Here is a 24,714-nt window from a genome sequence, read left to right on the forward strand (position 1 = left end):
TCTGCCCCTTTCTTCATAACAACCTCAGGCCAAATAAAATCATATTTCATCACGGACACCTAACAAACATTGACCAGCATTTAATGAGCCAGCTGGGATAGACTCCAGCTGCCCCGTGACCCTGCACAGGATGAATAATGAGTTCTTCATCTTGTGCTAAGCATTGCTGGTCGAGCTAGGTGTTGAATGACGGCCTGTCCTCTCCTTTTAGATGTTCCAGTGGATTTGACCGCCATCGGCAGGACTGGGTAGACCATAGCTGTCCAGATGAGGTAAGGGGTGAAGATGGGCAAATGCAGTACCAGAGTTCAGTACATTCTTCTGCTGTGCATGGCTACTCATGGCCTTTGTTGTTCCAGACGAAGGACAAGATGTGTGACATTATTGACACCACGTACCTCTACCCCAAAACCACCTCCATTGCTGCCAAAACCACACCGAGGAGCAAAGACGCCCCTCCCTCCAGCTCACAGCCTCCTACCAGCGCCCCCACTGAAGGTAGTCCGGTCTTCTCTGGCAGCAAAGTTGCTATTGATGCTAGCAAATCATCCTGCTAACAATCTTAATTCATTCCTGTGAAAAGGAATTCCTCACTTTTATCTTGCGTTTCTCTCCTTCAAACAGTCAAGCCTCCCTCTGAGAGGGTTTAGCATTAAAGGGCGGGGGGGTCAAGCTTTGATATTTGCAGCGTCAAGTAGCAAAGCGCATGATCCCAGCGGGAGGCTGAAAGTCTGCATCCTGCAGAAGAAGAGAAGCAGTCTTTTACTGGTGACAGGACAGTGGACAAGATGTCCTTCAAACTTTTTCCCTTGATAGTCAGATTAACTTTTAATAAATCCAGTCAAATACAATAAATAATAACTAAAGGTGGTTGTTGCATGTTGTAAAAGTATGCAGAATGACAGGACATGGTCTCAACATTGATTGTTTTTGGAAAGAACTAGTCGATTGGGTTGACTAATCCATATTCATGATGGCTAATGGCGTTTGCTAAGCACATCTCATTTAATGATTCATTTCAACACGTCTGGAAATGCCAAGAAACCCTTTGAAGTCATTTGTCTGGCGTGGCTCATTTGCATAAAGTTTACGTGAAGTGGGTCACGCTACATTTCCATACTTCACACGTGCACGGCCGTTAACGCTGTGAATTATGCACGTGAAAGAATGCATTTTTAATCACGTGTGTGCATTTGAAGTTGAAAAGAAGAGGAATCTCAGTGGAGCAATTAGTTTGGAAAAAACAACTCGAGAGAGAGAAATATTGATTCTTTGATTTGTTTGTGTCCTCGCAGACGATACGAAGATTGCGCTGCACCTTCGAGAAAACCAAGGTATGTGTTTGGTCTAGCATGCTACAATGAAAACATCTCAAATAGCCTACACTGCTGGCCTGAACGCTATCAGAAGCAACTTCAATTCTTGTATTTGTTACAAAATGTTTGTCCAATCAGATTTCAGCTTCTATGTTTTGTTTTGTTTTTGTATTTCATGCCAAGAAATCTGCCCAAGGCCTTCAGAATCATAAGTAATGGCCCATGTTGCTTCCACTATTAATAATGGGGTTGTTTCTTTAACCAGTTTATTATTTGTTACACAAAATGTTTTGTCCAATCAGATTTCAGCTTCTATGTGTTGCCATGTCATGCTATGAAATCTGCCCAGAGCCTTCAGAATCAGGAGTGATGGCCCTTGTTGTTTCCATGATTAGTAATGGGGTTGTTTCTTAAAGCAATCTAGTATTTGTTACACAAAATGGTTTGTTCGATCAGATTTCAGCTTCTAGGTGTTGCCATGTCATGCTATGAAATCTGCTCAGGGCCTTCAGAATCAGGAGTGATGGCCCTTGTTGTTTCCATGATTAGTAATGGGGTTGTTTCTTAAAGCAGTCTAGTATTTGTTACACAAAATGTTTTGTTCGATCAGATTTCAGCTTCTATGTGTTGCCATGTCATGCTATGAAATCTGCCCAGGGCCATCAGAATCAGGAGTGATGGCCCATGTCGCTTCCACGATTAGCAACGGGGTTGTTTCTTTAACCAATTTATTAATTGTTACACAAAATGTTTTGTCCAATCAGATTTCAGCTTCTATGTGTTGCCATGTCATGCTATGAAATCTGCCCAGAGCCTTCAGAATCAGGAGTGATGCCACTTGTCGTTTCCACTATTAGTAATGGGGTTGTTTCTTTAACCAATCAGATTTCAGATTGGCCTAACAGAGCCAGCAAGCATGCATACAGTAACACTGAACGCTTGAACGCATCATGACAAAAACAGTGCAGGGCTTCACTGATTCTCATCCAAAACAAAAAACAGATATGGTGTTGTTAGTTGTTCCTTTGATGACGTTTCCTTTTCAAACACAAGAAACACCGCGTGTGCCCCCTGCTGGACGACAAAAGAACAGCATGTGTCACTAAGCCCAAACAGCAGCAGTGATGAAATGATACAGACGTCTCTCTTACATTGAATGTGTATATAATATGTATAGTAATGCGTCATCATCCCAATCCTTGTGCGTGTGCAGTGATGCCAGTGGACAGCATGGCAGACAGGAAGACGGGCACGCATCCCCTGCACACAGGTTTGATTCTGGGGGTCCTCCTGGTGATGCTGATCCTGGTGGTGGGCGTGCTGGTCTACATCTACCATCACCCCACCTCGGCCGCCAGCCTCTTCCTCATGGAGGTGAATAGAATTTAACAGATGGCAGTAGAGACAGATGCACCATCACACATCTGCTGACGTCTGGCTTTCTGCGTCCTCAGAGACGGCCCAGCAGGTGGCCAGCCATGAAGTTCCGTCGGGGTTCGGGTCGTCCGGCGTATGCGGAGGTGGAGCCTGCGGGTCAGGAGAAGGAGGGCTTCATCGTTTGTGAGCAATGCTGAGGGATCGCATTCCCACTGCCACGCCACCCCCCTATTTTATTTTTCCAATTTAGCCCTCCTCATTATGATTGAGGACTCGCTCCTGAACCTGAACCTGGACCTGGTCCTAAACAAGGAAAGGGACCTGGACATGCTCATGACAAGGAACTTCTTGTAGCATGGAACTAAGGGGTTTTTGGGGGGGTGGGGTGCTGTCATCGCCATGGAGATGTGATGATCCCTACAACGTCCTTCTTCGTCTGTTTACTGTCCCCTACTGCTTTTAAAGAGAACTGCAGGCTGGACTAACTTTCTGCAGTGTTGGAGCACAAAGTCCAAATGTAAAAAAAAAATGTTTTAGTCCTTTGAAACATAATCTTCTTTATTCTTACTTTTGGCATTTTTTGCTTTAGGAGTTTGCACTTTTTTCCAGGTGGTACTAATGCAACTTGACAAGACAGGCGCTCGTGTGTGTGTGTGTGTGCAATGAATTTATTTTCCAAGTGTGTGTGTGTCTGTGTGAGATGAATTTATTTTCTAGGTGTGTGTGTGTGTGTGTGTGTGTGTGTGTGTGTGTGTGTGAATGGACAAAGACACAAAAAGACAGTTTGCTTGAATTGTAACTAGGCAGGAAACAGCTGCTGCGTTTCTTTGAATGAAGCATTGGTGTGCTCATTACTGCCTCACATTCATTACATTTTCATGTCACTTGTATTTATACTGAAAAGATATTTTTGTAAGTGTCTTTTTCTGTTATTTCTTTTTCAAACTGCTCATGACAAATAAGAATGGAACACCTTTCTACTTTCTTTCTACAGCTTAATCATAGCAACTTAATACTTAATTGAAGCAAACTGCTACAAATGTATTTCTTACAAATGTATCAGAAGCCATTAGCATGCTGCGCTAACTAGCTTTTATTTCATTTAAACAGTATTGATGTGTGAAAAGTTCAAGATTGATATGACGTCTGATGATGTCATTGAAGTCATGGCTCTTAACGACTGACGTCATGGCTAGTTGATGACTAATGACGCCATTGAATCATGGCTCATTAGCGATTAATGATGTCATTGATGTCATGGCTTGTTAATGAGTAACGATTGATGATGTCATGCCATGTCATCAATTAATGATCTTGGCTAGTTAAGGACTCATGATATCATTGATGTCATGGCTCGTTAAGGATTGGCATCATGGTTGGTTAAAGAATGGTCATTGATGTCTTGGCTGGTTAACGACTGACGTCATGCTTTGTTAACGACTAATGATGTCATTGATGTCATGGCTTGTTAATGACTGATGTCATAGCGAGTTAATGAATAATGATGTCATTGATGTCATGGCTAGTTAAGGAATGGTCATTGATGTCATGGCTGGTTAACGACTGACGTCATGGCTCGTTAAAGACTGATATCACAGCAAGTTAATGAATAATGATGTAATTGATGTCGTGGCCAGTTAACAACTGACGTCATGGCTAGTTAACTACTAATGATGTCATTGATGTGATGACTGGTTAATGACTGATGTCATGGCTAGTTAACGACTAACGCCATGGCTCATTACCGACTGGTGATGTAATGGCTCGTTAAAGACTGATGTCCTAGCTAGTTACCAACCGATGATGTCATTGAGGTCATGACATCATGGCTCCTTAGTGACTGAAGTGATGGCCAGTTAACAAGTGATGTCTTTGAAGTCATGGCCCATTAATGACTAACACATGGCTCGGTAACTACTGATGATGTCACTGATGTCACGGCCAGTTAAAACTCCAGGCATCCTCTTATCCAATGAGAAGCTTTGACGTGTCCTTTTCAAATTGGCATTGAATTGGAATTAGAAACCAAGAATACTTACCTGTGATCAGGTGTCTTGTGCGGATTTGAGACCAAGTGGCACCTTCTCTTCCACTATCACATAACAAAGCGGTGGCGCGTGTTATTTTAACCCCGCCCGAAAACGCATCGACAGTTGCCATGGCAACCGCGCTGGCGCTGAACACCTCAGCCCCAATGCTTTATCAAACAGAGGTCGTTTCCAGGGCAACAAGAGCGGCACACTTCCTGGGTTATGGCGACCATGTCTAATGTTTCTTCTGACCTCACGTCTTATCCTCTGGTTTCCACTAACACATTCATCCCTCCTCGGCAAATTGTTTTCAAGTACCATACGTTGGAACATTGCTGTTTTTTAAATTTTAAATTTAAAATATGTTTTGTTGACAGCGACAGAAAATGGTCATGCTTGAACTGTATATTCTTTAAAGATACACATCAGATTAGTGAAGGGTCACTACTGACTTTTCCTGGCGATTTGGTGCCATCTTCCGGTGACAAGTGGTAGATGACATAAGTCATGTAAAAAATTATAACAAACGGAAGTCGCCATGTATATCTGTACAATATTAGTGTTAGCAGTAAGATGGCGTCCCCTTTTAGTGCTTAAAGTTACATAAGATGCCAAAAAACAAACAAACGGCAAAGACGAGTTGGGCTGCATTCCAAAATTCTAGGGTTTCCTCTGTCTTTAAACAATGAAAAAAAGAAGTTTCCATATACGCCTGTACAATATTAGCGTTAGCACTAAGATTACGTCCCCTTTTAGTACTTAAAGTTACATAAGATGACAAAAAAAACAAACGGCACAAACGAGTTGGGCTGCATTCCAAAATGCTAGGGTTTCCTCTGTCCTTAAACAATGAAGTCAACTGTCATCCACAAAGACACCGCGTGTGTCCTTGAGCATACATATATAATAACACAAACAGTCCAAGTCAGTTATAAGTGCATTTATTGGTACATTTACTATTTGGTCATCGATTTACACCATCTGCAGTCACTGGTAAAAAACAATTACAGTGGTTAACTGCTGTGTCATTGCAGTTAGGCCAAAATGGAGTGCAGTAGTCTGCAGCTACCAGCAGAGGCGCCGTCTTCCCTTTTGTTACTTTACTAGTTATTAGAGGACCGGATGTAACAGATTGTTGGGATTAAGAAGCTACGCTGTTTTCACCCCCATTCAAACCATCAATAATACAAAGTACAGTAGAAATAAATAGAATAGAAGACCATTCATTCTTCATTAACAGCAGTGTACAACTTTCACATTCTTTCCTAAAAGAAGATTCTTAGAGAGACCAAAGGCACTGACTGGTGACTGGTGCTACCTTGTTTTGGTTATCAAGACATCTGCATAGTCTCATGACAGACATTCTTTGGTGTAGACCACCACAACGTAACCCAAAGACATTGTGCAGTGTCTCTTCCCAGTGGGCAAGTTGGTGAATTACAACATGAAATTGGTCAGTGTTGAGCCTTGTTCTAAACTATCAAGGTGTCCCTAATATTGAGATCAGCAAGCCAAAGTGACACCAGCGCTAACCTAGCATCGCTAACCTATCAGGAGTGTCACTCGGTGGGAAGCGGCGCTGCCTCGTTGGATAAAGTCGCGCCAGTGGTGTGTTTGGGTTTGGCGCCCAATTCATGCACATCTCTGGTGGGGTTTTGGTTTTCATCCAAGGGGGTCTTCTGCTGGTCCGCGGCCTCCTCTGGGTGGTAGTGGCCTCCTTCGTCTGCAACCATCTTCTCCACCCTCTCCATCAAGCGTCCTACCTGAGCTTGCTCCTCAAAGACGCAGTTGTCGATGACAAAGTACCTGCGCTTGCACTTCTCCAGAACCCACTGCAGATGGGCGCCCTCGCGGCGGATGTAGCGCTCAATGGAAATGTTCCGCAGCACCTCGGCCCAGGTGAACACCACCACCGTGTGCCTCCACACACGCTCGCCAAAGAGACCCACGTGCTCCTCGATGCGGGCGCGGTCCACCTCAGTGAACATGCCTACAGGGATGACCAGCAGGAAGGCGTGCGGGCCGGGGGGGCACAAGGTGGCTCCTCTGGCGATCTCCTTCTTGTAGGAGAGCGGCGTGTCCTGGGAAGAGTACCAGCCGGGCGTGTCCACCACCGTGACCTGCCGACCTTGCACCTCCGTCTGTCTGGTGACGCAGAACTCGGCCGCGCGCTCCAAGCGGAACTCCTCTCGGCCCAGGATGGTGTTGGCAGTCAGGCTCTTGCCGGGCCACCTCCAGCCCAGAACCACCAGACGCAGCTCGGCCAGGACCTTCGAGCCCGCCTCTGTGCCGTTACTATCTCCAGACACTCCAGTCACTGAAACATCAACACATTCATGTCTGTTTAGTTAGTCCACTGTCACAGAGCTTGGTCTAGAAAAAAAACGGACATTACTAAGTTATAATATATTAGCGACATGAACAGGAAGTGCCTTAACTTTCGTAATTAAGTCAAATTCGAGTAAAGAAAGTAAACATAAGTCGAAAGTTGCTACAGTGAACTTAAGAGGCTGAAAAGGTGCCACAATCAACTTTAACAGCGTAAATGTTGCGTTTCGCCTGAGGGCTAATAATACCAAATAATACAATACATTATTTTCATAATTCATGTCGAGCAGAATGAACAAACATGCTAACTCACCACAAGTTTGATCGTGACCGCTTGCTTCCATGATGTAGTAACACAGAAACTCCCAAGGTTTTGACAATTACGTCGGTCAGGCGGAAAAACTGCTTTCTGCTTGGTGACGTTGCTGTAGACACGCCTACTTCCGGGAATGACTACCAAAATAAATGTCAACATGTCATGCAACACCAATGTCGGTTGTTTATTTGTTGGAAATAGAAACAAGCAGCACGTCGGTTCATAACAGAAAACAAGCATGGCAGTTATAGGAAGCGTGTTTTTATTCGAGTTGGACATTTATTTACAATATTTAAACAAAGTCTGGCTACAAGTTGTATTACATCTAGTGTAGTTTTTATTAATCCTTCAGTTGACTGAACGTAAACACAATTAAAAAACATGTCAGCAGGAAAGAAAATAGATGAGTTGATAAGATGGAATGCTAATGCTAATTGATAAATAGACAAACAGTAAAGTGTCCAAACAGTGCTAAAAGCTTAAAAACATTCTAAAGCTCTTCATTCCCCCCCAGAAATACAAATGTTCCAAATGTTGTTTATGTCGCCCATGAAGCCAGCATACGCATGTCGTCCTCGTCTTCAACACGTCTCCTGGCCGCTGTCAAAACAAAGGAGCGTTAGTTGACGGATGTTTCAAGTATTCTTCTCCAGCCCGGTGGTTCATACTTGCACGGTGGGACGTCCGTCCTGACGGCAGCCTGGCGCTGGGCACCGAGGGCAGGCCGCCCATGCTCTTCATGTTGTCCTCCATCTCCTCCTGTTCCAGCTCTTCCAGCTCGGCCAGAAGCTCATCCTCGTCGTACGTGTCACCGTATGGTCTCGAGATGGCTTCATTGATCTCACGGGCCACGTCCTGCTGTTCGGTGATGTCCTCCATCAGATCATCGATCTTGTTCAGGTCCCTGACCAAAGAAAGCACAAATCTCTCAAAAAGGTACTATGAGAAGGTGTTTGCTGCTACAGGAAGTGTGGCTGGATTCTCACATGCTCTCATGGACCTTCTTCATGGCTTGGGCGGCGTAACCCATGTTCTTTACCACCTCAGTATTGGTGTGCGAGTTCTCCAATGCTTCCCTCTGGAACTCGATGGTGGAAAGGGTGCCGTCAATCTGAGTGAGCTGCTGCTCCAGACGCTTCTTCCTCTTCAAGGCCTGCAGGGCGGCTGAGAGGTCACATGGGAAGCATGCGTGAGACTTTTGGTGGACGACTAACTACACTTTCAGTTATTATTGCCACCAAACAAAAATCAGTTAAGGTGACAAAAATGCCTCCCAGTCCACACCTGCACAAGATGATGTGTCTTTAAACTTCACTCGTGACTTTATTCGACTTAAAAAGGCAGAATATACAAGATCGAACATACCCCTCTTATTTCGTGTGCCATGTTTCTTTGCTATCATAACTTCCTGCTCGATCCTCTTCTCCAGGTAGTCCTGCTTCTTCGTCAACATGTCCTCCGTCTCCCGCAGTTTGTGGATGGCATCCTGGGGCGAGGGTCCTCCTCTGGATCGGTGTTTGGATTTGGACGCGCTGGAGGAACTGGAGCTGGAGCTCCCTTTGAAAAACTTAGTGATTTTGCTCATTTTGGGGAGCTTTCCGGGACACTCGCTGGGTTTCTGAGGACGATGAGCTGCTCGGTGTTTCCAGGGTGTGTGGCGAGCTGATTTTCCAGCTCGACTGGATCTGTTAGAAACAAACAGAGAATGCACCTCTCACCACACCTATCACCGCACCTTTCCCCACTTACCTACGTTACGTCATCGCAGCGAAGGACCGCCCCCTCTACTTTTAGCACGTTCTTAATTATTTTAACTTATTGTGTGTGAACATTCATATTTCTATATTATTACACAACGCTTTAGTGATAAACAGTCGACATCTAAAAATATATTGTTTTTAAAAAGTATTACAAAAAAATTAATTCACTTCCGGGGTCGAGCTGGTGTTTACATCCGGGAACAACAGTTGCTGGGTGGCGGTAAATGACACCAAAAGCTGCCAATAAATAACACGAAAAGGTAGAATCCAGTCCAGCAATGTAGCCGGGTTTAAATTGATATCTTAAGGACACAAAATGTGTATAACTGTTTAATTGTATCCTCTTTGTAAGTCTGTCACCTATTACCCACTTTAAGGATACACACTCCGGTACAGTAGGAGGCGGTACGCACGTGCACGTTAGTTGCGACCACCCATAAACAAAACGAAGAAGAAGCACCCTCGCGCTAATGGCGGAACTAGACATTGGAAAGCACTGTCAGCTGGAGTCTTGTCGCCAAAAAGGTTTACTCCCTGTCCCTCCTTATTTAGCACTGTTAGCATAAAGCTGCCATGATATGCCATAAAAAAATGCAAATTTGCTGTGTGAAACGTTTTTACGGGTGACATAATTTCCATGTTAATGGGTGTTGTCTCCATCCATTCCTCCTCTAGACTTTCTACCATTTGTTTGTGATTCCTGCAGTGGCGTTTACTGGTAAAAAAATCTGTTTTTATACCCTTCTTGCTGACGATAATAATATTGTAATAGCCAGTGCCTTTTTTTTTTGACAGCCTTGAACACAGAAGCAGAGAAGCCCACTCCTGTTCAGAGGTACACTGCTTAACTGTATATTTGTGTAAGATTATTCAAAAGGAAACTCATCATGTTGATGTTCCAGGAGGGTGAGAAAAGAGAAGCTTCTACTTGCGGCGTCAGCACAAGTCATCCCTGCTCTTTGGAGGAGTGCAAAGTCAAAGAAGTGCTGCCCGTCATCTGCCCACAGTGTGAAAAACACTTCTGTTTGGCGTAGGTTTGCATTGCATTTGTCCACTCCTACATCGTACTTCTCGTTTGAGTTGGTGAAAGACGTCATGTGTGACCTGCAGCCACCGCCATCAAGATGATCACAAGTGTGACAAGTTGGAGATCCAGAAGCCACGGATGGCAGCCACCAAAGAGCTGGTGCAAAGGATTGTGGGTCAGTTACTAACATGATTGCTTTGAGGTCCATGTTTTTTTTTTAAGCCATAGTTGTTTCGGATTTTACTGACACACTATTTTTACAACTCAGAATCAAAGGATGGATCCAAAAGCAAAGGATGGAAAGGAGCAAAGAACAGTGCCACGGCAGCAAAGGTAGCGTTAATGAAATTGAAACTACACGCAGTCGGAGACAAGGGCTTGCCACAGGTATTTCATAAGCTTATTGTTGCTTATTTCATTTTCACGCTTTATTACAGGGGTGTTCAACAATAGTTTTTTATTGTTTTTTATTGTAAAAGTTGTAATCTAGCAAGAAAAATATTTTAATAAATATAATAATAATAAAAATAATGTAATTTTATGAAAATGAGGTAACATTATAAAGTCAGCTGGGATAGGCTCCAGCATACTCCTGCAAACCTAGTGAGGATAAGCGGCATAAAAAATAGATGGATGGATATTATGAGGAAACTTCCCTAATTTTAGTAGTATAAAGTTCATATATTGAAGATTTTTTTTTTTTAAGTTGTAGAAACAAAGTATTATGTGAATAAAGTCATAATTATGTGAAGAAAGTTGAAAAACCCAGCAGGAATGGGGAAAAATGTAATTCAACATAAATAAAATCAAAATATTAAGAGAAAAACATTATGTTCTAACTGTATGTGAATAAACTAAAACTACTAAAACTAAAACAACGTCACTTTAGTAGCAGGGTTGAAATATGAAAAAATAATTACATTATAATAGAATATTATAAAATAATATAATATTAGAAAGCTGTAATCTATGGAAAATTAGTTGCAGAAAAACTAAAATAAAATGTAAAAAAAACACAATCTGCTGTAATTTAACACAACATAAAGTCATATTCTAATGAGGAAAAAAAATCCCAATTTCACGAGAATAAACCCATAATATCATAAGGAAAAATGCAATTTCAGTAGCATGGAGTTGAAATATTAGTCTATTAATATTCAAAATTGTAACAAGTCAAAAAGACTAGTTAGTCATTGAGGTTGGTGGGTTAAAAGTTATAATATCAGAATGAAGTCAAAATATGAAGAAACGAGAATTTATTCAGATTATTTACGAAGAAATTCTAAATATTTGGAAAATTAAAAAAAAATAGCAAAAAATGGGGGGAAAAATTGAAGTCCTTACTAATAATAGGCTTTTTTTCTCTATGCTGCTTGTCCTCTGTAGGGTCAATTTCCAGGAAGTAGGATTCATTTTTAACAACTCGTATATTTTTGTATCAAAACCCAAAAACCTTATCAAAACCCTCAAGACATGAACTAAAACTCCTCCTTTACGTTTTAAGTAGATATCATCACTGAAAATAAGACATATTAGACATAAATGTTAGCAGTTCCTTGTTTTTTATGGAAAGTGTAGTTTCTTTTAGCTTTAAATGGCTTTACCCTTGTACTATATTACCCAATATAGTAGCCAGAATAAGAGTAAACTATTAATAAAATTACATGTGTTCCCTTGGAAACCTTGGTGAGGAGTTTAACGTTCAACACTGACACCTAGTGGCCGATGTAGGATACTGCTAAACTAATAATAAGCCTTTTTCGACCAGGAAACAGTGATCTTTTAGTGACAACTTTTACAAAACATCCAAGTCGTCCTTGCATCCTTCCATTATTATTTAGTATGTGGCCCTCGGTGGAAAAAGTTTGGACACCCCTGCATTGATAGTTCTAACCTACCACTCATGTTCCGCCGCCTCTTGCTTTGCAGACAGAAAGAATCTATTTTCAAGTGTATCTACCTAAAGAGTCACACGTCAGCACTCAGCCCATGTTCTTCTGCTCCAAATGGAGCGTTGGGAAGGTGGTGGATTTTGCAGCCTCGCTGGCGTCCCTCAAGAACAACAACAATGTCCTCACAGCTAAGGTAACCATGCAACATAGGCACTTTTTATGTTGGCTAATCATGCAAAAAAAAAAACACAAATATCAGGATGTGGGAAGATAATCAATGACAACAACCCAATGCATGAATGCATGCAAATCACCAGCAGAAACTTTGTTTTCGACATCTTGTGTTTTATTTGTCATACAGTTATGCTCATGGGATGACTTCCACACTTCCTTCTTTTCACCTCATTTTTCATGAGCACCTTTTTGTCCTCTTTGCTACCTACCAGAAGCTGCGTCTCTGCCATCCCGCCACAGGTAAGGCTCTGCGACTGGACGACAGCCTGCACTCGCTTCTGACCAGCCCAGAAGACCCCCTGCACAATGGGGGTAACGTGATCCTGGAGTACCTGGACAATGATAGCTCAGGCGTGGAGGATGTTTGGCACTATATTCATTCACTTGGCTGAACAAATCACACATGCAATAAAATCGAAATGGAATGCATTTGGTCATTTCAGTAAATAAGGTCATTTACTGATTTTTATATTTATATATATAGTTTTATTATGTATTTTTATTATATAAATATATGTAATATTTTATGTATTTTATATTGTGTATATATATAATATAATTAATTATAATATACTAATATAATTTACTGATTTTTATATATTTTTATTATATATTTTATTATATAATATATATATTTTAATCTATTTTATATTATATACATATATGTATTTTATTTAAATGCATTTAAAAATGTTTCTTAAGATATTTGACACTGCTCTAGCTGGAAGGACAATCTTGGCCAATCACAAGAGTATTGGTGTGATTGGCACATGCACCGACCAATCACGAGCTTTCCTTTAGTCTCGAGGGTTGGACGTCATAAATGAGAAGGGGCTCGGCTGCATCGGACAGAAGACAGTGTTATTGACCAACAATTCCCTGCCTTGGAAGGACTCGCACGATAACAGACTTATTGTTATTTTATATCCGACTTCATAGTTACTTTTTGCATTCCTATCGGTCGAGTCGCTTGTTAAAACGGCGACTTGATCCCGACAATCCGAGCTTTGAGTGCACTTAGGTCGAAAGGGATGCCGCCAAAGACACACTCCGACGGGCGCAAGCAGTCACTGGATGTCATCTCGTCGCATTTAATCGGAAAGAGTAGTTTTTCTATAAACCTAAAGAGCCTCCGAGCAGCGCAACCTCCACCGAGTGTATGTCAAACAATTGGTCACTAAGAGCCGGAAATAATAAGACAGCTAGCTTAGCATTAGCGGCGACGTCTCCGGAGCGAGCAAACAAGCCGAGAGCGAGGAGGTCACAGCGATACTTGGTGGAAGTTCATCTCCTTGTGTGCGGGAACATTGTTTAGTAAGTAATTCTCTGCCGAATGTGTCCTATTTCTCTAACTTTTAACCCTCAACATCTTTTGTTTCCGAACACCGATGGTGGGGGAGGGGCTCGGATGATGCTTGTCCTGCCCAAAGTGGCCGCAAGGGGGCGACGTGGTTGTTTTGGTGGTTTCCAGCATTTTGCAATAAACAAGATGACATTTTTTTACACTTTTAAAACCCTGCAATCTAATTTCACTTTTTGTTTCGCAGGAGACTGCAATGAAGCTGCTGGAAAACTCCAGTTTTGAAGCCCTCAGCTCTCGTTTGTGTGCAGAAACAGGAGAGTCTCGCATTCTTGGCAGGTAAGAATCGTCTTGTTTTTATTAAACCTTATTATTATTATACTCTATTGTTTATATTTCTATCGATAGTACAGCAGCTATGTGAGAGTAATTGGGAGTTCATGGGGCCAGTAGAGCGTCGTACTTGTTAGTCAATGTGGCAACAGAAGATAAACTTTAACCTTCGTATTATGTAAGACCTCAGGCCTGTACTTATAGTATACACACACACACACACACACACACTGGCTGTTTCCAAGTGTGTAAAGATGGTGTATTACAGTATGTGGGCTTTTTAACATGACTCTTTAGCTGCTCAGTGGATTGGTTAATGTCTTTGTAGAATTAGTAGTATAAAAATACTACATACATCATGATACTTCATGACTTATAAATTACTGATAATAAAAAAAACATTTCTCATTTATTATTAAAAAAAACCTGAAATGTAATAAATGACAGAACTTAAAATTAATGGAAAACATAAACGGTAAATATTTCAAAAACAATGAAGAAACATTAAATATCAATATAAGTACTAAAGTAATCATGTACGAAACTGAACATTTTGAAAATTATTCAAAATAACATAATTAACAAAAACAATATTTATAAAGAAAAACAAAATAGAAAAATCATTAGCAATAACTAATTAAAAAACATAAATAAATAATAAAATAATAAAAACCTAAAATATTAATATGCAGTAATAGTTAACTAAAATTTATTTCAAAAACTATTAAAACTAATGATTAAAAATACGAACAGTAATGATTTAAAACATTATTAAATAATTTCAAAAGCAATTTAAAATAAAAATGAATTCTTAATAAATGGTTAATAGACTACATTTGTGTATATATAATATATGCCTCTCATTCACACAATGATGTTGGAGGCTGCCATGCAATCATAATGAATTACTGATAAAACACTTAGCAGTAATTTATTAATTTAATACCAGTAATTAAAAAAATAACAGTAGTGAATTACTACTAATACACAGCACTTCCTCAAAAACGGTCAATAAAAACACTAAGAGTAATTAATAATGAATCATTCTGAATGTAAAATGTAATGAATTATGACTAAAAACAGCAGTAATAAGTGTAAGCATCAAGAATAATTAGTAAAAACATAATTAGTGTTTTGTGTGTGAAGGGTGAGGTCAGTGTTTGTTGACATGGGGGGGGGGGGTAAAGGAGGACAAGCTTAAAATACATGACTTGTTGTTCTTACGTAACCTCTACTAGAACCGCCAGAACGTTCCATCTTGGTATGGATTACAGTCGGACATGCATGACGCTTGTGTCTCGGTGCCACTTGAACATGTCACCAATGATGCGTTCACTGTGACAGGATCGAGAGCTACTCGTGCAAGATGGCGGGCGATGACAAACACATGTTCAAGCAGTTCTGCCAGGAGGGGGAGCCTCACATCCTGGAGGCTCTGTCACCGCCCCAGTCCACCGGCACCACCAGCCCCTCCCAGTGAGTGTGGTCAAAGAGAGACCCCCCGTTCCCCCCATGACTGACTTAAGTGTGCGCTGTGCAGGTTGGCTAAGAGCAGCGAGGACGGGGAGAATCCTCTGAGCGACAAGTGCTGCAGGAAGACTCTCTTTTACCTCATCGCCACGCTCAACGAGTCCTTCAGGCCTGACTACGACTTCAGTGCGGCGCGGGCTCATGAGTTCAGCCGGGAGCCCAGCCTCAATTGGGTAAGCAGGGGGGCGTCATTGAAATTGAAAGTGTTGCTGCCAAAAAGCTTGGTGTCCATCATCATCATCATCATCATGTGTGCTCCTTCCAGGTGGCCAACGCCGTCAACAGCAGCTTGTTCTCCGCTGTGGGAGAGGACTTCAACTCTGTGGGCCCTGAGCTGTGGAGCGCTATCGACCAGGAGATCAACCTGCATGCCTGCGACATCTACAGGTGGGTGTTTTGATGTCATCTTACTCTTTGTTCTAAGCTGCATGAGTTAATGGCGCCCTCTGGTGGCTGACTTTGTCTCTCAGCTACAATCCTGACCTGGACTCGGACCCTTTTGGAGAAGAGGGGAGCCTCTGGTCCTTCAACTACTTCTTCTACAACAAGAAGCTGAAGAGGATCGTCTTCCTCACGTGTCGCTCGATCAGGTGAGCATCCGCAGTGCGGCTGGATGTCCATCATGTGATGTACCTGACGTGTTGTTGCCATGCAGCGTCCTGAGCGCTTACGGCTGCGACAGTCTGGACAACGAGCTGGACATGGAGCTGGAGGACGACGACGAGATGGACGCTTTAACGGAGGACAGGTGAGTTGGCCCGGTGCCAGTGTTGTGGTCACGTGATGCCAGTCACCTGACTTTCGTTCCTCTCCCAGGTGTCCTCGAGCTTTGTGCGTGTGAAAACAAAAGCGCTTTTCCCGCTTGTCCTGTCACTCCTTTTCATTTGGACGTCCCCAAAAGACTGATGCATGTTTTCTAGCTGGCTTTATTTCATGTCAGACATGGCTGTGACAAGCAGGACGTTCCCGTCGTCCCCAAAGAGAGCAGGTGGGTGGGATGAGCCCATATCAGCGTCAGAGACAAACTTGGAAAGATGAAAGTTTCCATCCTTGTGACACGTTCATGACTGAAACTTGTCAAATGCTGCATTTTTGTGAAAAAGCTAACTTTGACCTTCCTATCTTGCCAGTTTTTACTGATTGTGTCTTTTCTTGAAAAGTGAATGTATAGTCCAACTATAGACTGTCGTGTGTGTTGAATATATTGCAGATGTGAATAAAAAGCCTTGGTTATGATGGTAAAGCATAGAAGAAAAGCATTTAATGAAACATGTTAGCATGTAATATGTAACATGTAACATGGTACCTGAGCCAGTCAAAGGTGGTTAAGGCCGAGCCGTCCTGTTCACCAGGCCGTGGCTCAATACTGACGTCATCGTCTCACTTTGCTAGAAAAGTGGGAAATAATGCACACATGCAAGAGCACCATTTCTTTAAAAACAAAAACATGAAAATACTGTCATTAAAAACCATTCGGGCGCCAGTGAAGGCGGAGGACAAACAGGAAGTAAAAGTGACATGAGCGAGAGGAGATTCCAGTTTGACGACATTTGGGAGACACGGCGTGACGGGGGTCACGTAGCTTATAACGAGCGTAACAAGGTGTGCGATGACAAACATCCTCTTCATTCTTCCGATACTCACCATCCCTTTTGTTTGACTCGGAAGTTGGATTAAAAATAAAAAATAGCCTCCATGTGGTGCACGTGTGGTCCTAAGGATCCAGACTTGACTCCTGTCCTTTAGTCCTAAAACCTTGACCTTTAACCTTATGTAGTGTTGATGCCCAGACAAGCAGCAACTTGCTGTCCATGCTGTCGTCTGCATCCAAAATAACAGGAAGGAAATGCTGGTGGTGATGGAGGGTGGGGGGGTGTAGATCCATGGCTATCTCAGGCCAGCCCGGGAGGTCATCCACTCCAGACCCTGACAAAGCCTGCAAACACAAAACATATACTATACTGTATTATACTAGTACTCCTATATTGAATAGCATATGTTATACTAGTATTCCTATATTGAATAGACTGCCATCAAAAATTCATCAGCCTGATGCTTACGGGACATGTTTGATACCTTTGTGACACGCATGATCACAAGGAGGTCATAATGCAGGTAGGAATCATACATTTAGTAGTAAACAAGACACTGGGGAAATGAAGTATGAGATGCAGGTAAGTTTCTTCTCACTTTTACTGTTGGATTGTACAAAAGTACTAGACGGTATGCATCATAAGGCACAATATTCATTTGCATTATTTTCAATTGTTAATTTCAATATAACTTATGTCTATTATATGTGCAGGGTGTACCCAGCCTCTGTAGGAATAAGCAGCATAGAAAAGATGGCTGATGTTGCTATGAATACACTTGCACACATGAGCGTCTTTGCTAGCGTTGATGTGTGGAATCAGCAGTCGGCCCCATGACTGAATAACCTACTAACCCAGACTTAAGGTGCGTTTAAAGACTTAGGAAATGAAACCTTTGCATGGGGTTTGAGTTGGCCAAGACAACATTTCACACTTTTTTTTGTCACACACGGAATCTTAGCTTTTCATGATCAGGATCACCCTTGAATATTTCCCTCCATGTCATCAATCTATGGAATATATGGGCTTCACTTTCTCAAAACAGTGACATAAAACACTAGACTTTGATGATATTGTACATGACACCAATTCTAGCCGTGGGATCACAGATATCAAGCACAGCATCACCTAGTGGTGACCATAGATACAGGTCTCTTCCTACTTCTATGGTCAGGGGGAACTTCTACCCACATGAACTCCCAAGTCAACCAGACGGTAATAAAAACAACAACAATGTCTTCATTGTATCCCTGTACTTGTCATGCACACTGGAAGGGTTCCAGCAAGGCTTACTAGGAAGAAGTTCCATTCCTGATTGAATAAGGAGATGCTACACTGCTTGGTTATCACTGACCATTTCGTAGGAGCAGATCCTCCACCATGTCTATTCATCATTAGCTTAAAGCTAGAATGTGTACTAGGCATTACTCCGCTTCCATATCGGTCCACCATGTAACCATGAAAGGTAACAGGAAGAGCCTCGTGTAAAGCCTTCAGTGTCGGTCTTACCCTTCTCCTGTCAGGGCACAGCAGGACTGGATGTGCCAGGGGTGGTCTTTGATGGAGCTCAGCGTCAAGTATTTGGATATCTCCACCGCCGACATGCAGTCCTTCATGTCCTGCTTATTGGCGAATATCAGCACAGCTGCTTTCCTCAGGTCCTGTGGGGGCAACGGGGAGGGGAGGGGTGTTAGGGAGTCCAGCTGGACTTTCTTTCACAAGAATGAACAAAGAAGTGGTGCTGACCTCATGAGCTAACATCCTGTAGAGTTCCTCTTTGGAGATGGCCAGACGCTCCCTGTCTGTGCTGTCCACCACCAGGATGACAAACTAGGAGGACATGACACTGCCTTTATTTACCACACCACCGTTGGACGACAAAGAAACGCTCAATGCGGGCAGAAGGCCATCAGACACGGGATGAATGCCGTCATGGCAACCACTCCACCCACTCTTTGTTTCCACCTCCATCTGCTCCTTCCGTCAAGTCTGACGAGAACGTGAGCGTGCAACCTCTGACCTGGGCGGGCGGGCGGTCTAACAAAGCGTGTGTGTACCTCTGTGTTGGAGTAGTACGTGTTCCACGAGGACCTGAGAGACTCCTGTCCACCTATGTCCCACATGAGGAAGTGCGTGTTCTTCACCACAATCTCCTCCACGTTGCTGCCAATGGTGGGAGACGTGTGCACCACCTCGTTCATGAGACTGGTGGGAGGTGGGAGGAAGGGATGATTAGCCTTTAGCACAAGTCACTTTGATAAACAGGGACAAACATCTCAGCTGTATTTCCAAGATGGAGATCTTAGAAGTCTTCTGTAGCTACAGCAGTAGTTCCCCCTCATTGTGCCCAGATTGCTGTGTTGGAGCCCGGGGAAGGCTTAAGAAACATGATCATTTGCCAGTTGGCAACACATGTGTCTTGTCACACCACCAGGAGGAACAGGAAGAAAATAAAGAAGGCAAATCCAATACGTTTCAGTAAACTTTACCTTCAGTGGTCAAATTGGTTTTGTGGCTGTGTTTTGATTTAGTGGAAACGGGATCAAATGGCTCTTTTGATGCCAAAAAAAGTTGTCAACCAGGTTTTTAGGAACTTGGAATGCACACAGCAGGATGGAATACATTCAACTGTCAGAAATGCAATCTATGTACTTCAAGTGATTCTTGTGTTTTGGGCCGGCAGTTTCAGCTGAACTGAAACCGCCACACTTCCTCCAAGTAGCCTTATACTGTGTCTACTGTGTTTCTGAACTGAGTTTCCCCACAGCTGAGAAATCCATTTGTGGTGATAAGGTGTGGCTTCATCATCTAATGTGTATAATTTGCTGTGGTTTATTTTTCCTAAAGTGAAACAATGCCATCACGCACAACAGTAGGAATTTGAGGAGTGTGATTGTTCATATTTTTTTTTAGTAAATGAAGGTTCCTTATTGGCTGAATAATATAAATCTCACTCTAGTCTGACCCACTTTGTCCATTTCTCATCATTTATACCAGGGGCATAAGTACCATCCATGCCTTTATTATTTTGGAGTACACAATATTGGAACAGGCTTGATAAAGTGATATTACTCAGTGAATAGTCAACAACAGATGGGATTCAAACCCAACATTACTCATCATTGACACGGGCTGGTCATCAAGTACACTCAGAATTAATGACTTCTTGCCATCCTGTAGAAGCTGCTCACGTTTTTTTCATGTTTTGGACAGCCTTGGTGGTTTGAGGGAACGTATCTGTACTCTATTACAAATCCTCATGATGTTTGGTCGGTCATATTAAACTTGCCAAGTTACAATGCAGGTCAATACAATTATATTGGGTTTTTTTTTACTAATAACCGGTACATAACCCTACATATTACAGAAATAGGTGTATGCGCTTGTTAAAAATATTTATCATTAAAACTTTATTTCATGAAATCTTTAAATGTGAAGGACCACTCGTAAGACATGTAGACTGCCAAGTTATCCAAGTGACAACTAGAAACATGTAGCATTCTGTTCCAAAACAAGCTAAAATGACCACAATTGCTCCCTAGTGTTTAGGAAGCTTGCAGCAGTTGACCAACAATGGAATTAGACGTAGTGAAGAATAATTCCTACACTTACACGTGTCACAAAACTGTTTCAAGAATCCTCTTTTAGTGCAGATGAACACTAATTCCTACCTAGATGTAAACCAATAGCACGTGTTGAGCCCATGATCAGATGTACCTAATCAAGTTCCTAATGAATCAACTTACAACTGGTAGAGGATTGTCGTCTTCCCAGCGTTGTCAAGGCCAACAATGATCACCTTGTGCTCTGCAACATAAACAGTACAGCACATTAAATTGAATAGAATACTGAACATGTGAAAACAAAATGGTGAAAGGTCACAAGTTGACTATTATTGCGTGACAATGCGTTTCTATGGCATCCTCTCATCTATTAGCTGCACCAATGACTCACACCATGGCTGTGTTGTCATGTAATTATTCAATTAAAATAAAGCGCTGATCTTCCCCTTTGTCAATCATCCAAGACCTGACTGTTCGTCTTCGTCTATACACCCAAATTAAGAATAGTCATTCGTGATGGCAACAGATTATTTCCATTTCCATGACTTCCTATGCCAGGGATATCATACCTTTTTCCAGCAGAGGCCTGCATAGTAAAGATCTATTCTAGTTTTCCTATTGAAATTGTATTTTGAGAATGTACTTTGGGCCCCCGTGTCCTATGAAAACAACAATTGGCAAATGCAAACATGCAGTGTGTAGGAAGGAAGGAAGGAAGTTGACCTGTAAACAAAACCGCCACACTTACATAGTATGTATGAATTGTTTTGCTCCTTTTTACCATAAGCTGACTTGTCACAAGTGTGGCTGATTACAAATCAAAATGCTGATTAGACGCCATTTGTATAACATTTTCCAGTCTTCAAGGTACTCAAAAGTACTTTGAACTTGTTACCTCATTCACCTACTGATGACACAGCATCAGGACCAACTTTGGGTTCAGTATCATGCCCAAGAATACAGAATCAAACACACATCAGTCAAGTTGGGACAATATCCTTGCAACATGGGGCCGTACTTTATCGTGTTTCAACATGAGTTGGAGATAAATGGTACAACAATGGGGCTCAGGATCTTATCACTGTATACAACCCCCATCACCACCGTGGGCTGCCTCGTTCACAACACTGCTATCAACAAACCGCCATCAAATCATCTTTGACCTAGGCCCCGTTTCACGAAGCAGGTTTAGTGAAAACTCTGAGTATGTTAACCCTGAAATGAGGGAAACTGAGTTTTCCGTTTCACAAAGGGAGGTAAGTCAAACCAGAGACAGAGGAGCAACTGCAGCCTGTTTCACAGAGAGAGGTAACTTAACCTCGGTGTCAGTTACTATGGCAACAGACTCTGTGAACATAACCTGGTTGGGACCGCGTTTTCTTCAATGAACCTCGAGTTTCTTTCTGTCTCCGCCCTCTTACGCTACACACGGTGTGATTCATTCATTGTCGCGCGCGTTTAAAGCCAGTTTGGTCATTTTTCTTCAAGGTGTGCTGTGTGTCGCATTGTTTTTTGAACCATGGCATGTCCGTTTGTAGAAGACCCTGTAGACGAAGAGGCACTACTAGTCAGAAGAGAGCTCCGCATTTGTAGGGAAGTTATCCACAGGCCGAGATTGGACACGCTATCATTTCCAGATAATTTTCTTTTCGAACGGTACCGCTTCACCATCCATCACTTACATCCATAATCTCATCCGTCAGGACATTCAAAACATCACCAACCGTGGACGTCCACTGCCATCCACCCAGATTCTGTGTGTTGCTCTTCGGTTTTTTGCCAACAGAAGTTTTTTATATAATATAGGTGATGCAGAAAACATTAGCAAGGCCACCGTCTGCAGAGCTGTGAGAAAAGTGTCCCTAGCACTAAAAAGACGAATCAACTCCTTCGTTGTGTTCCCGAGACATAAACCCGTGGGGGTCATCAAGGAGGAATTCCACAGAATTGCAGGTGAATGTAGAAATCAGTTAAAATGTATGATTATAAATCATATTCAGTTAATGACATGGTGCTGCAACCTCACACTGGGATTTGTCATTTTAATTTCTTTTAGGATTCCCTGGTGTGCTAGGGTGCATCGATGGGACGCACATTCCCATCGTTGCTCCTTCAGAAAATGAAGGAGACTATGTGAACAGAAAATCCATTCACAGCATCAATGTGCAGGTAGATTGAATGTCAGACTGCATCAAACTGCAAAAACTCAAAATCATACCAACAATATTTGTCTTATTTCTCATCAAAATGTCAAATTTCTGATCAAAACAACCTAAAAGTAAATTGTTTTTAGACAATGTTCACGTGTTTCAATCACATTTCACTTAAAAAAATAATTTGAAAAATCTGTCAGTGGAGCAAGTTTGTTATTTCTACTTATTTCAATTGAAAATGTGCGTGAAACAAGTGAAAATTGCCTGAAAACCAGTTACTTTTTAGGTGGTGTCTTAAGTGTAAAGACATTTGATGAGAAATGTAGACCAACTACATGGTCACCCATGGTGAATCGAGGGAACGGGGCTCCATTGATGAGGGCTTTTTAAAGTCATGGTGCACGCGCTTAACTCAGAGTGAACAAACTCTGTGTTGATTGAACCAAATGAAATCACCTGTTCTGAAACCCGTAACTCAGAGTTTCCTGTCTCAGAGTAGATCAACTCAGAGTTCAGGGTTAGACTCAGAGTTGGTTGAACCTGCTTCGTGAAACAGGGCCCTGCCCTCTACAGAGAAAACCGGACTTCACCTCTCTGAAAGCGCCAGCCGTCATCAAAAGTCAGCACTTACCGCTTACGGTTTGCACACAAATCGCACAGTTATTCAAACCAAATGTTTGCACCTGATCTTGGAGGTCAGCTGTTGTGACGCCGACTGGATACACAGTATCGTAGAGAAATGAACATGCAGTTCACACGCAACAGGTCTTGTCGACATTCCTGTAGTCAGCATGCTGATTGCACCCCCCCTTGCCACATCTGTGGCGTTTTCTGTGTGATAAAACTGCACATTCTGGAGTGGCCTTTTGTTGTCGCCAGACTTCTGCAATGATGTGTAATCAGCATCTTGATATGCCACACCTGTTAGGTGAATGGATTATCTCAGCCGGAGAGAACGAGGCCTTTACACACACACACACACACACACACAGTTGTATTCATTTTTGACCCCCACAAAATGTCTTGTTTTTTTAACAAAAAAAATACCAAGGCAGCAGTTATCCCACCACAAAATGTAACTCACTCCTGAAACTTGTAGCCACGACTGTATATATAATGTATAGAATACATACATAAGACGGGTACATGCTGGTCGTGTCTTTTGTCTGGAGGGAACAACAAGTAACTTCACGAACAACCACACACTCAAACGCCGACAATTTAACACCAATGGTGGAGTACTTCATTAGTAGAACATGGATAATAGAATTGCTGAACTATTTTTTTTAGGAATTGTTCAAGTTTTTGCTTGCTAGCAGAACAAAAAAAAGTCTTCACGCACCTTGGTTACAGAAGAAGCTCCATAGTTTGGCGAATATGAGGCCCATTGTTTAAAAGGATGATAAATTCCTTTCTTCCTTGAGTAAAGTGGACCGCGGTACCGAGCTCGAGCCCTTGGAGTCCACTGGCTGCGGCTAGCTAACATTAGCAAGCATCGGCTTACGTTAGCTAACAGCAGCGCGATGCTCTCTTGTCCGCAAAAAGCCTCACTGACTTTTTCAACAAGGACTCCATGCGGCCGGGAGGCACCTACAATGTCGTAGGCGCGACTAAAATGACGAGAAAAGCCAACATGGAGGGAGAAGGTTGTTATTCGTTATTAAACCGTTTGTCGTCGCCTTCGGTGTGCTCGATGGTCCGCTCTGGGCAGCGGGTAGTGGTGTATCGGAGGCTGCCGCAACGGCTCTTAGAGGTGGTTCTTTGGAATGAACAACAGAAGGCGGCTCTTTTTTTCAGTCGCGGTTCTTCTTCTGTTTTTTATTGGTGGTTGACAATCACCTTCTGTTGTGCATTGCCGCCACGTTGTGTTATGGAGCCTGAATCAAAACCCTAACCTACTGTAAATGTCTTGCAATTCCTATCACACTATACTCATCGCCACGCATTTATATAATTATATTAT

At 42.4% G+C, this 24,714-nt stretch overlaps 6 protein-coding genes across 7 annotated transcripts in view; 3 read left to right on the plus strand and 3 right to left on the minus strand.

Moving 5' to 3' along the window:
- The window catches only part of plxdc2b (plexin domain containing 2b), a 34,221-nt gene extending 26,770 nt beyond the window's left edge, over window positions 1-7,451 (plus strand). The window contains exons 10-14 of one of the 2 annotated variants that reach the window (XM_058060439.2): window positions 212-272; window positions 360-498; window positions 1,296-1,334; window positions 2,530-2,690; window positions 2,771-7,448. In XM_058060439.2, the coding sequence (XP_057916422.2) occupies window positions 212-272; window positions 360-498; window positions 1,296-1,334; window positions 2,530-2,690; window positions 2,771-2,890 (520 nt within the window). In that variant the 3' untranslated portion in view covers window positions 2,891-7,448. Of the gene's footprint in view, window positions 1-211; window positions 273-359; window positions 499-1,295; window positions 1,335-2,529; window positions 2,691-2,770 lie in introns of both variants that reach the window. The other variant, XM_058060440.2, reaches the window with a different exon arrangement.
- On the minus strand, window positions 5,632-7,478 carry gimap4 (GTPase IMAP family member 4). The gene is made up of 2 exons (XM_058060441.2): window positions 7,365-7,478; window positions 5,632-7,040 (listed from the first exon to the last, which is right to left on the minus strand). Exons 1-2 carry the CDS (start codon window positions 7,393-7,395, stop codon window positions 6,283-6,285), a joined length of 789 nt encoding a protein of 262 aa, XP_057916424.2. The 5' UTR covers window positions 7,396-7,478; the 3' UTR covers window positions 5,632-6,282.
- Window positions 7,479-7,609: 131 nt separating this feature from the next.
- chmp4c (charged multivesicular body protein 4C) lies at window positions 7,610-9,106 on the minus strand. The gene is made up of 4 exons (XM_058060050.2): window positions 8,733-9,106; window positions 8,354-8,531; window positions 8,036-8,271; window positions 7,610-7,967 (listed from the first exon to the last, which is right to left on the minus strand). Exons 1-4 carry the CDS (start codon window positions 8,950-8,952, stop codon window positions 7,906-7,908), a joined length of 696 nt encoding a protein of 231 aa, XP_057916033.2. The 5' UTR covers window positions 8,953-9,106; the 3' UTR covers window positions 7,610-7,905.
- Window positions 9,107-9,279: 173 nt separating this feature from the next.
- Window positions 9,280-12,709, plus strand: zfand1 (zinc finger, AN1-type domain 1). The gene is made up of 9 exons (XM_058060049.2): window positions 9,280-9,387; window positions 9,505-9,652; window positions 9,803-9,845; window positions 9,923-9,962; window positions 10,030-10,157; window positions 10,238-10,329; window positions 10,423-10,541; window positions 12,084-12,239; window positions 12,493-12,709. The coding sequence occupies exons 2-9, from the start codon at window positions 9,598-9,600 to the stop codon at window positions 12,670-12,672; spliced, it is 813 nt and encodes a 270-aa protein (XP_057916032.2). The 5' UTR covers window positions 9,280-9,387; window positions 9,505-9,597; the 3' UTR covers window positions 12,673-12,709.
- Window positions 12,710-13,082: 373 nt separating this feature from the next.
- Window positions 13,083-16,557, plus strand: maf1b (MAF1 homolog, negative regulator of RNA polymerase III b). Its single transcript, XM_058059798.2, has 8 exons — window positions 13,083-13,594; window positions 13,828-13,919; window positions 15,258-15,389; window positions 15,454-15,616; window positions 15,709-15,830; window positions 15,914-16,033; window positions 16,099-16,191; window positions 16,260-16,557. Exons 2-8 carry the CDS (start codon window positions 13,837-13,839, stop codon window positions 16,282-16,284), a joined length of 738 nt encoding a protein of 245 aa, XP_057915781.2. The 5' UTR covers window positions 13,083-13,594; window positions 13,828-13,836; the 3' UTR covers window positions 16,285-16,557.
- Window positions 16,558-16,673: 116 nt separating this feature from the next.
- arl8 (ADP-ribosylation factor-like 8) lies at window positions 16,674-24,630 on the minus strand. The gene is made up of 6 exons (XM_058059799.2): window positions 24,094-24,630; window positions 20,782-20,842; window positions 19,093-19,240; window positions 18,782-18,865; window positions 18,545-18,696; window positions 16,674-17,379 (listed from the first exon to the last, which is right to left on the minus strand). Exons 1-6 carry the CDS (start codon window positions 24,137-24,139, stop codon window positions 17,331-17,333), a joined length of 540 nt encoding a protein of 179 aa, XP_057915782.1. The 5' UTR covers window positions 24,140-24,630; the 3' UTR covers window positions 16,674-17,330.
- Between the last annotated feature and the right edge of the window lie 84 nt (window positions 24,631-24,714).

The sequence above is a fragment of the Doryrhamphus excisus genome, linkage group LG7, assembly GCF_037039965.1.
Source record: "Doryrhamphus excisus strain RoL-2023G ecotype Guam linkage group LG7, RoL_Dexc_Guam_v1.1, whole genome shotgun sequence".
NCBI classification, from domain to species: Eukaryota; Metazoa; Chordata; class Actinopteri; order Syngnathiformes; family Syngnathidae; genus Doryrhamphus; species Doryrhamphus excisus.